Source organism: Panthera pardus, unplaced genomic scaffold (assembly GCF_024362965.1).
Source record: "Panthera pardus isolate Hobbes unplaced genomic scaffold, ASM2436296v1 HiC_scaffold_17, whole genome shotgun sequence".
Classification (NCBI taxonomy): domain Eukaryota; kingdom Metazoa; phylum Chordata; class Mammalia; order Carnivora; family Felidae; genus Panthera; species Panthera pardus.
The window spans coordinates 3,849,074-3,866,117 of record NW_026526732.1 but is presented as its reverse complement, the minus strand read 5'-3'; the positions used below and the strand labels follow the sequence as shown (position 1 = coordinate 3,866,117).

Genomic DNA, 17,044 nt, shown 5'->3' with positions numbered 1-17,044 from the left:
TGTAAGTTCTTAACATGATAAAGTCCAATCTATCATTTGAAGATTGTTTTTGTCTTGTTTCTTCCAGCTTCATTGAGATATGATTGACAAATAAAAGTTGTATATATTTAGGTTGTACAACATGGTGATTTGATACACGTATACACTGTGAAATGATTACCACAATCAAATTAATTAACACATCCTTCAGCACAGTTACGTTTGTGTGTATGATAAGAACACTTAAGATCTACTCTCTTAGCAAAATTACAAGTATAAAATACAGTATTATTAACTAGAATCACCATGCTATACCTTAGATCCCCAGACATTATTCATCTTACAACTGAAAGCATGTACCTTTTGACCAACATCTCTGAAGGTTAGTGCTTTTTGTGTGCCAAGGAATCTCTGCCTACCCAAGGTCATGAAGGCTTTCTCTTATGTTTTATTCTAGAGATTTTATAAGTTTAGCTTTTACATTTAAGTCTATCATCCAACTGAAAACTCCGTAAACTCAAGAGCCATTTGTTGAAGACTATCTGTTCCTCCATTGAATTATTGAAAATAATTCAGTTATCAGTTGAAAATCAACAGGCTATATAATATGTCTTCTGTAACCTGTTCCCTGTTCCACCAATTTATTTGTCTACCCTAACACCAATATACACTGTCTTGATTCCTAGTACTTTATAGTAAACCTTGAAAGCAGGTAGTGTTAAGTCCTCCATTTGGGCTTTTGCTTTGTCAAAGTTGTCTGGACTCTTCTAGACCTTCTGTATTTCTATCTAAATTTGAGGTGAGCTTGTCAATGTCTACAAAAAAGCCTGATAGGGCTTCAACTGGGATTGGCATTTTTGGAGGAGTATTTGCAGAGAATTGGCATCTTAGCAATACTGACTTTTGCAATTCATAATCATGACACATCAGTCTAGCCATATAGTGCTCTTTCTCTCAAAAATGTTCTGCATTTTTAGTATAGAGATTTAGATATCATGTTAAATCTATTCAAGTGTTTTTTTTAAATGACATAGCAAGTAAAAGTGTTTTATTAGCTTCAATTTCCAATTGATAGCTATTCGTATATAAAAATAAATGATTTTTTTAAAATGTTGACCATATATCCCTGTAAACTTGCTAAATTCACTTATTAAGTCTAGTGGACTTTTTGGAGATTCCTTACGATTTTATTTTTAGTAGATGATGGCATGTGATTTACAAATAAGGACAGATTTATTTTTTCCCTTCAACTCTTATGCCTTTAATTCCTTTTCTCACTGTAATGCACTGGCTAGGACTCCCAGCTCAAAGTAGACTAGAAGTGATCATGGTGGGCATCCTTCATTGGCTTCTAGACTTGAGGAAAAAACCCTTATATACCATTATTATCATACTGGGTATAGTGTTTTGAAGATGCTCTTTACGAAATAAGATCCCTTATATTCCTCGTTTGCTTAGATATTCCCCCCATTAATAAGAGTTTTTGTCAAATGCTTTTTCTACAATCTTTTGAAATGATCATATAGTTTCTTCTTTATTTTGAATATTCCTGTGAATTATATTAGCAAATGCTATTCCTGAGATAAAAGCCACTTGTTATGTTATGTTTTTTGTGACTGAATTTGTTAGACTTTGTTATAAATTTTACATCTATGTCTATGAAGAATATTGATCTTTAATTTACTATTTTTTTTCCCCTTTCTTTCAATGTTTATTTATTTTTGAGAGAGAGTGTTAGCAGGGGAGGGCAGAGAGAGAGACACAAATCTGAAAGAGACTCCAGGCTCTAAGCTGTCAGCGCAGAGCCTGACGCAGGGCTAGAACTCAGGAATGGCGAGATCATGACCTCAGCCGAAGTCAGAAGCTTAACCGACTGAGCCACCCAGGCGCCCCTTTGATTTTTCTGTAATGTGCTTGTCAGATGTTGGTTTCAGGATTATGCAGGCTTCATAAAATAAGGTGGTTACAATTCCCTTCTTCATAAACATTTTGTAAGTGGTTACAATTCCCTTCTTCATAAACATTTTGTATAAGATTGATATTCTTTCTTCCGTAAATGTTTGACAGAATTCACAAGTGAAACCATGAGAGAGCCACAGAGATTGTGGTCCCAAATCTGGATTCATATTCCCTCACATCCTTAGTGACCTATGGACCAAGGTCAAAACAGAAACAGAAACCACCTTAAAAATGCTTAAAGGCACGTATCCATAAGTTTAGAGTGATCCATGAAGAATTTAATTGGCTGGTAGAGTAACGGTCAATTATCTTCAGAGAAAGAGAACAGAATCCAGAAAGATAACACAGCATATTATCCACAATGTAGTAAATAAATAAATCTTTGAAAAAATTAGAAAATGTACTCCATGATCTGGAGAAAAAAATAGTCAACAAAAAAGGTTCATAGAAAACTCAGATGGTGAAAGTGTGAAGAATTTGTAAATAACTGATATGTCAAAGAATCTTCAGAAAAATATGTATTTGAGTACAAAGGGTGAAGAGATAAGGAATTTTCAGAGACACATAAAAGCTACAAAAATAACCCAGAAGAAATCTCAGAACTGAAAAGCCCACCATATAAGCTAAGTAAACTAAAATACACCACTGGATGGAGTTAACAACAGACTGGGAAGAACACTGGAAAGGATCAGTGGAATTAAAGACACAGACCAACCAATTAACCCAAACAGAGGGACAGAGAAGAGAACGACTGAAACCACAACGCAGAGTTTTAGCAGCCTCTAAGATGGCACGAAGCGATGTCTCACATGCATAATTGGAGCTGCAGGGAAAAAAGTGACAAATGGGGCAGAAAAAATATTTGAAGAAAAATAACGGTGGAAAGTCGTCTACATGTCACTGAAATCGGCAGCCCACAGTCCCAGATGGCTCAGTGAAGGACCTCAAGCAGGACTGGAGCCAGAGGAAATCTTAAGAGCAGCCAGAATAAAAAGACACGTTATATATATAGAAGAATAACCATTAGAATGACCACTGACTTCTCATCAGGAAAAAAAAAAAATGAAGGCCAGGAGACAACTGAACATTTTTAAAACGCTAAAAGAAAATCTGTCAACTTAGAATTGTAAGTCCTGCAAAAATCTCTGAAAAGTAAAGCCAAAATAAAGGTTTTTTTCAGATAAACAAAGGCCGAAAGAAACTGCTGTCAACACATACTTTAAGAAATGTTAAAGGAAGTTCTCTAGACTAAAACAAGATGATACCAGATAGAAATGTGGAACTGCTCAAATAAATGCAAAGCACTGGAAACAGTGTGTGTGTGTGTGTGTGTGTGTGTGTGTGTGTATATATATATATATATACACTTATTTATATATATATACTAAGTATGTATATATATATACTTATTTATATAATAAGTATATATATTTATAATAAATATAATATATATATAATAAATAATAAATTATAATAATATATAATAATATAAATATATATTTATTTATAATATATATAAATATATATTTATATAAAATATATATAATATATATATAAAATATATATAAAAATATATATAATATATATAAAATAATATAAATATATATTTATTATATATTTATATTATATAATATATATATTTATATTTATATAATATATATTATATATAATATAAATATATAATAAATATATAATAAATAAAAAATAATATATAATAAATAAGTATATATATATATACTTAGTATATATACTTAGTGTGTATATATATATATATATATATATATATATATATAATACTTAGCAACACCATAAAAAACAAAAAGGGGTGTAAGTGGGTTGTTTTTTAAGGTTTTTACATTATACAGAAATGGAATGATAGAAATTCAAAGACCCTGATAAAAATGAAGACTGTAAATTCAAGAGCAACCACTTAAAACATAAAGAGGTGTAACGATAAAAGCCAGTTAGAAGGGGCACCTGGGTGGCTCAGTCAGTTAAGCGTCTGACTTCGGCTCAGGTCATGACCTTGAGGTTCATGGGTTCGAGCCCCACGTCGGGCTCTGTGCTGACGGCTCAGACTGCAGCCTGCTTCGGATTCTGTGTCTCCCCCTCTCCCTGCCCCTCCCATGCTCATGCTCTGTCTCTCTTTGTCCCTCAATAGTAAATAAACGTTAAACTCAAGGCAGCTAACTCAAGGCAGGAGAGGAGGGACAAAGAACAAAGTGTTAAAGAGAAAACAAGCAAGGTAATGAGACAACCACACACACAGTAACTTTAAATGCAGACAGACTGAACGGTCCATTGTGAAGTTAGTAATTTCGGGCCTCAACTACTGCTGGGAACAAGACACACTGTAAATAACGAGACAGGGAGGATGACAGTAGAGGGGCGGAAAAGAATAAAACAGTTGGCATACAGAAGCTGGGGTGGCTCGTAACACAGAAGACCTCAAAGCAAGAAGTGTTACAGACAAAAAGAGAACTGATTTCACCCTGATAAGAGGGCAAATCACCAAGAACACACAACAAACATAAATGTGTCAGCACCTAATAAAGTTTCTAAACACATGACGTGAAATTGAGAAATATACAGACATTCATAACTTTATGTAGACTGGAAGTTGTATTTCCAGTTAAAAATGGGGGAAGAAACATTCATAGCTGATAAAAATCCGTAGAACGACTGTATAAATTTTACCAAGAAACCGACAGGACCTGTGGAGACAAACTATAAAACGTGGTCAGTATTAAAGACTCATGCCAATGTCTTTGAAGACAATATACTTACATTTATAAACACAGCCACAATCAAAATGCCAACGTGGATATTTTTAACTGACAGCAGGATATTTTTTTCTTTCTAAGTATTCACAATGAGGGGGATAAAAGTCATGATGTCTATAATTTACATTCAAGTGGCACATTGCAAAAGAAAGGTAAAAATATATGGTAAAATGTCAACAAGTTTTGAATGCAGGAAGTGGGTATAAATTGCAGACTTTGAATATAATTTCTACTTCTTTGTAAGTCTGCAAATTTTTTAATAAAAATGTTAAAAATGCATTTATTAACTAACAATTTCCATAAAGTTTTTGGAAGGTAAATGGAAAATGAAGATTATCTTACCGGGTATGTATGATAAATTTCAACATAGTTACAGTAATCAAAACAGTATGATCACAGTTGAGGATTAGATAATTAGCATTTAAATGATTTAAGGAATCCAAACAATTATTCAAGTTTATATGAGAACTTCAACCAGTGGAAGAATGAATTAATTAAACGGTATTGATTCAACCCACCAGGAATAAATAAAAGACATAACTTCAGAAGAACTAAGATCTAACTATGAAAGTCAAAATTATAAAAATATATGAATAGAATTTTAAGTACTATTTATATTACTGTGAGGACAGGGGAGGCCATTTTAAGCAAGACAGAAAACCAGATTTGATAAAAACAAATGAAAGATTTGGCCTCATGAAATTAAATTTCTTTATGGTCAGAAGAATTTCCAAATAGAATTTTTGAAAATCACCTAAAGAAAATGTTCGTGACATAGAGAAACTTTTAGTATCCTTAATAATATATACAATGCAAACTGATTTATAAAAAAGTAAGCAATTCAACAAAAAATACAAAAGTTCTGAGCACACACATACATAGAAGTAGGAACAATAAATAGTCAACAAAAAATGAAATGATCTTTAATGCAGCGTGCTATCAGAAAATGGCATTATTTAATGAGCAACAGTTTTCACCCATATGTTAGGACGAGTGTGAATTTCTGTAATCCTTTTAGAAAATGTATTATGTTCATAAATTTCTAGCACCATGCACTGCACAACACATATTTTTAAAGGACCACTAGGTCGGGGCGCCTGGGTGGCTCAGTCGGTTAGGCGGCCGACTTTGGCTCAGGTCATGATCTTGCAGTCCGTGGGTTCGAGCCCCGCGTCGGGCTCTGTGCTGACAGCTCAGAGCCTGGAGCCTGTTTTGGATTCTGTGTCTCCCTCTCTCTGACCCTCCCCCGTTCATGCTCTGTCTCTCTCTGTCTCAAAAATTAATAAACGTTAAAAAATTTTTTTTGAAAATAAATAAATAAATAAATAAAGGACCACTAGGTAACACTAACTAAGCAAGTTTATTGCAGCTTTATTTGTACTGCAAATCTAGAAATGTCTAACCATCAATATAGGGAAAGGTTTAACAAGCCTTTATGTAGTACTCTATACTACAAGATGTTACATATATTTGTGTGTATGTGTATATGTATATATACATATGTGTATACATATATATACATATATACATATGTATATACATAGACACACACACACACACACACACACACACACACAGGTGCCTGGGATGATATGCCCAATAGACTGTTGGCATGGAGTGCAGAAGAACAGAATATTCTTCTTCTAGCAAACCATAAGAGACTCTTAACTATAGAGAACAAACTGAGGGTTGGTGGAAGAATGGGCTAAATGGGTGATGGGCAGGGTCCCCTGGGTGGCTCAGTCGGTTGGGCATCTGACTTCGGCTCAGGTCATGATCTCGCGGTTTGTGAGTTCGAGCCCCGCGTCGGGCTCTGTGCCAACAGCTCGGAGCCCGGAGCCTGCTTCGGATTCTGTGTCTCCCTCTCTCTGCTCCTCCCCCACTCATGCTCTCTCTCGATCACACTATGTTAACTAACTAGAATTTAAATAAAAATTTGAAGAGAAATACAAAGAACATTCTTCTTATATATACTTCTGCCCTTGTTGAACTGTTAAGGCAAACATGCATTACCTTTAAAATTATTAACTGCCCCCAAATTATTTAATCTTCTACAACTAGACAGTATACACCACTAAGACACACACATATGCATTAAGCACCAAATATAATATTTGCAATTAGATTTTTTAATTTGCTATTTTATAATACTTGTTATTGTAACCATTTTGCTAAAAATATATACAAGAAACTTGGTATTAATTACACGGTTCTTACTTATAACCTAAAAAAAAGACGTACGCACATGGGTTTGGGTAAGCCGAAGGCTACTTTCCTGCAGGGTAGTATTTTTCCCCATCTTTTCACCGCTGTAAGAAAGAACTGTGAACAAACACCTGTTCCTACAAGAGCTGCACACAAAGCCCGTTGCAGGTTCAGAGACACGATCATTATAGATCGCGGGGTCCCTTGGGCTGCAGGCGGAAGATGTTTGTGCTGGGAAGAACCTTTGTGGCCCTTCATGACACACTGATCCCTTCCATGATGCCGGGAGGGCCCTGACAGTGTGTTCAGACTGCCTGAGGGGAAAATAAGATGTCTCTGTTTTCTTGAAACAAGGTTCCCCAGATTGTGTAAGTTTCAGGCTCCACAAAATCCGGATCTGCCTGTTCGAAGGCGGACTGAACCACCCACAAGTGTGGCTTACCCAAAGGAATGGACAGCATTATATCCTGTGTATATAATATTCTTGAAGAGGGCAACTTTCATCCATAGTCATTAGTAGACTTCGTGTTTTGTGTTTGTGGTACCTGAGTGGATGGCTTCTAAAACCCTTCAGACTCCTCCAGAAAGAAATGTTCCGATCAGTCCTTAATGCATCGTGGAGGAAGAACGAAAGCACCCAGACAAAGAGAATACAGACCCAAGTTCAGCAGGACTAGAACAGATCGCTAAGTGGACGTCCACAAATCTAAGATAAACACGGCATCACTTAAGATGGCCTTGGTCACACACGGAAACGGCAAAGGGAAAGTCTTAGCAATAAAAGCTGGCGGTCACACCTCCCAAGTGACAAGCAGGAAGGTTAGCCAGCGGACCGAGGTCTAACGTACAGACGGTGGCCAGCTTCACAGTGAACACACGTCAGGTATTTCTGAATCCACCGGGCAAGAGACACCTTCTCAGAAAAAATAATTTCCGACTAATTTCGCTTGCTGCATTAGAGCATTTTCAGTAATCTAACCCCTCTTGTGACTCCATGTCCGAAATGCGCTTCTGGATTGCCACTCGGCTTCCCAAATGATCTGACCACACCGAATGCCCATATTCTGATGCCGGTAACTAGAATACACGTTTGTAGATCAGTAAAACGGAATCCCGGTTTTATACGTCAATTACATTGGCTTGGCCAAGATGATCTGGTTTCTGAAAAATGAATCCATTTTCATCTGAGTTTGAATCTGTGAAGCCCAAGACTAAAAACCCTGGACCGAAATAAATTCAAGGAGAGGCCTCTTGGCAAGCACCCGTTCCTGGGTGAGCAGTTGAAATCGCAATTCATATTTTAATTATCCCCACCGTGGACTCAGCAATTGCGTCAGACAAGGAAATATGCAAAGTCAGCATAAAGTGCACGTGACCCAAAAAGAAAATACACAATTTCTTTTACATTTCTGCTTTCAAATACAAACGTATGCTAAACTGCATTTCTGTTTCTAAGGATACGCTCATTCCAGGTAATACTTCCTAGGCTTCTAAACTTTGAAAAATTATTTTTACCTATGTGATTGATTATTAAGGTTTAGCGATCCGGTCTGGTACATCTCCTCCAGCTGCTTCCTGTTTCCAAAGTACAAAGCAAGGTCTGTGGCAATGATGGCTTTACGGATGATCTCAAGCACCTGTTCGTATTCACTGGAGCTGAGGGTGGAGAAGATATTGTGCCCTTCCAGCTATGGAAAAAACACAAAGAAACACCACCAGTAGGAAGCATAAGCTCTCATCTCACGACACGTCCCCGTCCCGTCACTTGAAACAACACAGTTTGGCCAATGGCATCTGGCACACAAATGACACGTTTGGGGGAAACAAAAGAACAGTTTGTAATGATCAAGGAAATCAACGTTGCGGTTTCTCTTTAGGCTACAAAACCCAAGCTACCGCGTAAATGCATCCTTTAACGACCGTAACGTCATTCGCTACCACAAAATCCCAGGGATTCGAATACATACCTTGGTGTTGGATATTTCTAGTAAGTAATTCAAGGACTAGAAAATGCATTTAAGTAAGAGACATTTCTTCTTAAACGAATGCAAGCCTTTGGTCATTTTTTATATTATACTGGAAATTAATGGGCTTAAAAAGTCACGTGTATCTTCGTCCACTTCAAGTCTAATGAACAGTAAACATTTTCCATAGCCTAAAACAAAATGTCCCACAACCTCAAAATAGTTAAGTGAGGCATATTAAAGTTTCTCTCTACAGGCAACAACACTTTCACGTAAAGCACACGTCACTGAGGTGCAGACGCTGGGGCCCAACCTCTCTTCTGTTCTCATGGGAGGTGGGACGGCAGACCGTCAGTGTAGACAAGACCCAAACGTGGGTCATTGGGACTCTATTTCCTCAGAAGCATCCTTTTGCTTATGAAATCTCTTAAAAACTTTTTATAATAACTTCTTCCTCTGAGGATTATAAGCCTTTATGGGTAATTGAGATAAAAATGGGCCAATTTGTTCAAACAAGAAAGACTGAAATAATAAAGACGCATTCAACTGTGGGCTCGTCAATTACTGCTCAATTATTCATGATGAGCCAACACAATCTTACTGTAATCGATGGCTAATTGCTTTCACTTGTTTTAAGCTATCTTTATTGGCTGATACAATACATTAAAAACTTGAAATTATGAAAGTACTTTTTTACAAAGTCAGACATCTCACTGAAACATTGTCACCTTCCCACTATGCTGAAACAAGGCTGTACGTGCACCACTAGTTTTCTTGTTCTTTTTTTTTTTTAAGTTTATTGATTTATTTTGATAGAGAGGGAGACAGAAAGAGAGAGAGAGAGAAAGAGAGAGAAAGCATCTCAAGCAGGCTCTGTGCTGACTTGGGGGCTCGATCCCACGACCCTGGGATCATGACCTGAGCCGAAGTCAAGAGTCGGATGCTCTGCCGACTGAGGCACCCAGGCGCCCCAGACTTGGGTATCTTCTAGACAATAACGATAGGAAGGCCTGACGTCTGCGGAACGTTTTAAATTGAGAAGGCGTTTTCATACGTGTGATTTCACTCTCAAGTCATAAAACTGCGCGACTCTTTGACGTCTGGCTGAGCTGAAGTATCTGCTGAAACAGCACAAGCCTCTTCTGTGACCACAGAGCAACGGCAGAGTTTCACGTCAACCGGCCGCGTCGGCGATTTGAGCCGCACGATCTCACCGGCGGCCGCCTTCGCGGACGCTCAACGGAGCCAAAGGGTGCACGTGACGGCAGGCAGGGCCTCGGCGCAAGGAAGAGCCGCCAGCCCCGTCGGCCACCACGGGGAGGGGACTCGGGCTCTGGGAAGGCGGACGAACTCCGCTAGCCGTTAAGCCCCGTCCCACGTCCACTCGCCGAAATCTCGGGGCAGGAGGCTAAAGACCCCGCTCTGCCTGCTGCTAGGAAGCCTGCTTTGCTCTCAACTGCCCCTAATTCCAGCGAGGCGGCTGGGCTGTTTCAATACTTTGTCACCCGCGCTCCCCAGCCATTACCACGTATCAGGCTGGTGTGGGTCCTTGGAACACGTGCACCACTGTCAGGCTGTCTGAGGGGGAATCACACGCGACACGCGTGTAATGCTTCATTCTATCAGCAGCGGACCATTACGTGATGACGTCTAAACATATTCTACCACACAGTTGATAAAACGGGGACCTCTTAGCCTGGGTTCCAGAAATCCTCTCAGGGACCACAAGGTTGTGAACTCACTGCATGCATATATATATATATATATATATATATATATATATATATATATATATATATATATAAAATAAATAAATAAATATATATATATCACATCCAGCATATGATATATTGTATATTACATATGATATTATATATATCATATCATATGCTGAACATGTCCTTCGTAAGCACAGTATTTCATCAGATTCTCAAAAGTGTAAATATCCATGATCTGTGGCAGAGGGAGACCCATTTTAAAGGATCTGTATATTTGTTGGCGACTTCAGTTTATTATGTCTTTGACTACTTTTTGATATTAAAGGGAATTCGGTGGAAAAGCTCAGGAGAGGATCTTTACAATGAAAAGTAGTAACTAGGATCCTTTTAGTTCCTCCTTCAATATTTTGCAAGAGCAAAGGCAATAAATGAACACACAAACAGTAAGTGGCCGCTTCCCTTCAAGAGGATCCAGTCTATACTCTTCAGCACGTTCTTTTCTTCCAAAGCACAGAAAATAAGGACACACAGTAACCACACACAGCAGAGAAACAGCTTGAAATCTTTTAAGAGCTCTAATTTCCCATCAGTGAGCATGATGAAACCCCATTACTGCTTTTACGTATCAACTGGTAAGTTTCCCATAATCTCCCAGGTTACAGTGTCAGAAGTTTATTTTCTGCTAATTCAAGCCAGTTCGCCCCATTTTGCATCAACCAGGCGTAAGATCACCAGCATTTTACACGCAGAAATGACTCGGGTGCGAAGCCTGGGCGCTGCTCCTTACCGGCCGTGTCGTTCCCACCACGAAATGAACGTACGTGGGCGCTCATCTGGCAGGTACTCAGCCCGCAGTGTCTCCCCGGGTGTGAGGGTACTTGCAGCATACTTAGTACCTGCTCTGGCCGTGGCCCTAAACGAGGGAAGTGCGCCCTTGGAGGAGTTCACAGTGTAGTGGGAGAGAGGCAGAGAAGCACGTCGGGAGACAGGTGCAGCCAAGGGCTCCAGGAGAGCGTGGGCGGGGACACGGATTCTGAGGGACCGGGAGTCGCACGTGTGCAGGGAGCAGCGTGCGACCACACGTGTTCGGTGGGAGCCACACAATTTCCGTGCTGCTCAAGCGCATCGTCTCCACAGAGAAACGGTGACAGGGAGACAGAGTTCCAACAGAGGCCTCATGTCAGAACTGAAATAATCATGGGAAGGTAGTTAGCAGGGTCACGACAGGAGGAGGCCTGTTTTAGGATAATCACTGGCTACAACACGGGCAGCAGGTAGGGTAGCACGGGAGCAGGTGGGCATACTCACCCATCTGTCCTCAGCAGGCTTTTACAGATTATTATTAATCATAAATCGTTCTCCCCAAAGCCCTGTGCTGCTTAGCTCTATCAAAGAGATTCCTCAGGGAAGGCCTGGGAGCTCAGGTTTCAATACCCCATGCCCACCAAGCGAGCTCACCCCCCAGCCATGCGGCCCGGGTGGGTGCGAGTCTCGCCACAGGAAGCCACAGGCCGAATCCTTCGGGGGACGTGAGATGAACACAGCCCGCGGCGTTGAGCATTCACGACCGCCACAGCTTGATGTGCATCCTGGTATCTGATCACCTACCGTATCAAACCACGTGCTAGGACTGTAATTAAGAACTCAGGGTTTGGGGTCAAACAATTCTAGTTTGTAATCCTGGTCCGTCACTTACTAGCTGTATGATAGCGGACAAGTTACTTAACCTCTTCGATGTACATTACTCTCATCTCTAAAATGGAAATAAATGGTAATAAAAATCAACGTGCTAATATGCGCACAATTCTGAAGTTTCTGATTTATTTGTTTATGTATACTAAGTATTAAGTAATAACTATCAGAGTATTTATACTGAATGCCTGATGAGTGATTGAATGATTACTCTGACGATGGTGGTGACGAAAAGGACCAAATCCCCAGTATGACTTCTGCAGTCAGAGCAGAGGGGGTAGTAAGGACACTCGGCAAATACACACCTACGCCCACAGCTCAGTTTGGTAGCCAAAGATCACGACTAGCCATTCAGAACGCATCCACAGAAAAGGACAGATTTAAGCTGGCCTCTGTACCATTATATACCAAATTATTTATCTTCTGTCGGGCCATGTTGACAGGGGAAGGATAGTTCCAGATCCACAGTCATTGGGTAGCCATGGTGATAAAGATCTGTGGAGATCAGGACAGCGGCAGGCAAAACTTTCCATAATCTTTTATACAGATAAACAGAGGCATCACAGACGTCCATGCAATCTAACAATACATTACTGTCTCATAGTTTAGTGCCTGGAACCTGGAATTTTTACTGTTCCTCTCGGATATCACCTTAAATCGGTCAAGTCTGGAGCGGTCTTGACAAAACATAAAACTGGCCGGCCTTGGTGATGGGACGTTGGGGGCGAGGGGAACAATGACTCCAAGGTCATCCCCCTGTGGTGGCTGGGTGGTGGAGGCCGCCCCCATTTTGGTCACATCGGACGCTGAGTTGAGGTGTCTGGAGATAGAAGTCTCCCTGCGCCCTGGTCTGAGACGCTGGTGTGACAGCCACAGCCTATCGGTGACCACGGGGACCCCAGAGAGAAGGCAGGGGGAGCAGGGAGAATGGCAGTGTGAGGGCAGAGCTCTGGACGCGGACCTCCCTCAGTCCACACCGCGAGCTCCAGTGGGGGGTGGAGGGTGCAACTTGTTTTTGTTGTTACTACAACCCCTGGGCCTAAAATGGGTGTTGGCAGCTGGGAGGAGCTCAATGAATATGTTTGCTGTCAAAATGGAATTCAAGGGGGCAGTTAGATGGGTCTGAGGAGAACTACTCAGAGAAGTATCCTAAGCATAAAATGTCAAATCAGCAGAGAGTACGGTAATTTCCAGAAAAGGAAGGAAGCCTTTCCTGAACAGAGACAGGGCCATCTGTTTATGACCCTGATACGTCTTTCCCTGTCACAACCCCCACGGGAGGTTTTAGGTCATGTCAGGGTATGGATTCGGTGACGCCTGTCCGAGTCTAGGTCAAGTAGCAAGAACACCTTAAGCGCGGCAAGTTGAGAAGAATGAACACAAAAGAACTAGAAGGACTTCATGCACTTAAACCTGGACCTGCCCAACCCTCCAGGTGTACGTCCAGCATGTCGGGGTTTGAGAATATGACGATCCGTATAAAGAAATACAACACGCGAAACACACTTTGCCTTAGAGGATCACCTACTTCAAACTCGAACGTGGCCGCAAAACAGATACGTATTCAAAGCCTTCACCGAGGGTTCATGGTCAGAGCGCCCCACAGTTACCTACTGAGGATATACACACGAGGTTCTGCGGGGACGTACAGCTGCAGCTGTTGAAGGAGGCCCAACCGAAACCCCGCGTTTACTCGGAACCACTAGAACCTCCCGGGAGGGGACCGCGGAGGCCGCGGGCGGGCAGGCGGTGTGAGGTCTCACCTGCAGGATGGACACCGTCTGGGAGAAGTGGTGCTGTTCCATGGTGGACGTAGAGTAGAGGGCGGCCAGGGGGTGATCAAATTTCTGCAGGTAGCTGTTACTGAAGCCCCTGTGGTCCAGGTCGTGACACAGACACGCAATTAGCAGTCCTTTGCGCTTAAAAAAAAAAAAAAAATCCAGTGCACAGATGTTCAGAACAAAGCAGCGGATAGGAGAAGATTTACAGCTTATCATTCCTATCGTGGGGACAGAGTCCTGCCATTGAAACAGCCAACATCCTTAGGAATCTCTGAAGTTCCACATGATCTGTCTTCTTTCTTAACCTCTTTCGTTGTTTTTCTGCTTTCAAAATAGACAACTGAATCATTTTTGAGTGTTCCTGCCCAACTCCGGGGAAAAGTCCATGGTGGTTATCAAATTAAAGCAAACGTTCCCAAGAATTACAGGGCAAGGAACTCTGTCGGAGGGGACCGTTTCAGCATTTCATTCAAAACCCGTTCCGGGTTAAACTCCAACAATATTATTGTTATTACAAACAAACAAGGAAGAAAAGAAGTAAATCCTATGGCAGGTGAAAAAATGGCCAGCTGTACGGTGAAAGAGAGACCACAGAGCGGGTGCAAGGGGGTGAAGGGTTAATACAGCAAGGCAGGCCACAGAAAGTCCACGCGAGCAGACCTTTGCGGGAGCGAGGGAGAAGCAGGGGGTCCTGGGAGAAGAGCGCAGGGGTGGGTGCGGGGAGCAGGTGGGCCTGTCCCGACAGTCAGAGGGTCAGGAGGGTAGCAGGGCTGCAGGGAGGGGACAGAGAATCCTGGCAGAGAAGGGAGGCGGACCATCTTCTGTGGGAACCAGGGAAGGAAGATAGGGTTTCTGGCAGAGCAGTGGGCGTCCTGCGGCCAAGGGGAGTCAGCGACCAAAAGGGGCGAAACGCTGGGCGCTGACCCTCCGTTGGCACGGTGCAGGGCGCTGGTGACCTGGGCCGGAGCGTGTTCAGGGGGTGGGCCGGAGAAGATCGGGGAGAGCACTGGAGCCAGCCGCTGCGGCAGCTGTTCTGTGGGTTTGGGGAAACGGGGAGCTAAGAACTCAGGGGGGAGCCGAGCGGAAAGGCAGGCGGAGGGTGCGTTACGATGGAGGTGACAACGCGGTGCTCCCACACGCGGACCAGACAGTCCAGCAGAGAACGCACGGATGGAGGAGAGGGAGGGAAGAACCACCAGGGCAGGGACGAGGTCAAGTGGCAAGGCCAGCTCTGGACAGGAGCCTGGCGGGTGTTCTGGTGAGTGGGTGGTCACAGCCCACAGAAGGCAGATGCTGGCAGGGAGGAGGGGGTCTGCAGAAACCCCACGAGGTTAGCTGTCCGTGTCCGCCCTGCCCCTTTCGTAGCCTCCCTGGGCACAATGGTTTCTCCTACAACCTAACGAGCAGGGGGGGCCTCCCAGACGCCCCTCGGCTGCCACAGGCTCACTGGCCATAGGATAACTGAATTACTTATGTTCTGAGTAGCACTTGGGTTTGGGGTCTTTCGCATATTTTGTGCTGCTGTGTTACCCAGGATGAATCTGGCAAGAGATTTCAAGGTTTTAAAATCTTGCACGATAGACAAATAGAGAAAAACTACGATGTACCTCTTCTCAATTTTTTTATGTATTTTATTTTTGTTGACATAATATTCAATAGTTTTATTGAACGTATGCCACAATTAAGCATGTGAAAATAATTCACGAGGTGAGGAGTTACCTTTGTTAATATGCTACTTTAACAAGATCAAATGATCATTTCTAACAGCTCTTTTAGAGACTAAATACCCTTTTTTAAAAAACATATTTAAAATGTTTACACATATTATTTTGGGATTATTTTCAGGCAAAAGGACCTGAGGTTTTGTGAAAACATAATGATGTAATTCTAAAAACAAACTAGGAGCTTAAACGAGAGTTAATTTGTGGCCACTACATTTTCGCACTTATCTTAAAGTGCCATTTTTTTTTTTTAATTTTTTTTTTTTTAACGTTTATTTACTTTTGAGACAGAGAGAGACAGAGGATGAACAGGGGAGGGTCAGAGAGAGAGAGGGAGACACAGAATCTGAAACGGGCTCCAGGCTCTGAGCCATCAGCACAGAGCCCGACGCAGAGCTCGAACTCATGGACCGTGAGATCGTGACCTGAGCTGAAGTCAGACGCTTAACCGACTGAGCCACCCAGGCGCCCCAAAGTGCCATTTTTTTTAATGTACATTTCAACGCAACCTGAAAGATGGTTTCTACAGTTGTCAAAATCACAGACTATCCTCTGGCGAAGAAGACAATGAAATTGCTTTCTCTTTTTTTTTAATGTTTGTTTGTTTGTTTATTTAGAGAGACAGAGAACGCATGAGCGGGAAGAGGTGCGGAGAGAGAGGAGAGAGAATCCCAAGCAGGTGCCATGCTGTCAGCGCAGAGCCTAACGAGGGGCTCGATCCCACAACCATGAGATCGTTTCCCGAGCAGAAATCAAGAGTTGGATGCTTAACCCACTGAGCCACCCAGGCATGCCTGAAATTGCTTTCTTAGAAGGAACTGAATGGAAAAAATGCTGAATGTCTCAAAAATATGGCGTTTCATGGAGTGGAAAATCAGCGAAAATCTATACGAAAAAAGAATAAATTTCATTTTCTTGGTAATAAATAAGTTGTTAGGCTAACCAAGATCTACCAAGAGATTAGCAATAAAAAAGCAAAAATGTCAACACTTTCTCTAAAGTAACACTTTTTCTAAAATGCACTTTCCGAGTCTCCTGCCCAGACTGTGACTCTGGGGTGACGGGACGGGACGTGCACAGGATGGCCCTCAGGAGTGCCGGGCTCTAGTGTGAACGTGCCCGTGAGAGAAGCGCTGTGTCTTCGTCACAGCTGACAGCCTCCTGTCAGGATGGCCAACATGTTCTCTGAAGCAGGGGAGGAGGAGGGCTAGGGAGGAGGGGAGGGGGATTCGAGTCGGGCTT

The 17,044-nt window shown here is 42.0% G+C and overlaps 1 protein-coding gene across 6 annotated transcripts in view; it reads right to left on the bottom strand.

Moving 5' to 3' along the window:
• PDE10A (phosphodiesterase 10A) overlaps positions 1 to 17,044 on the bottom strand; it is a 599,454-nt gene that overhangs the window by 21,710 nt on the left and 560,700 nt on the right. For all 6 annotated transcript variants that reach the window (XM_019412750.2, XM_019412748.2, XM_053904295.1 and 3 more), the window contains 2 exons: positions 14,064 to 14,219; positions 8,442 to 8,614 (listed from right to left, as the gene is read on the bottom strand). In XM_019412750.2, coding sequence (XP_019268295.1) covers positions 8,442 to 8,614; positions 14,064 to 14,219 — 329 coding nt within the window. The remainder of the gene's footprint in view (positions 1 to 8,441; positions 8,615 to 14,063; positions 14,220 to 17,044) is intronic.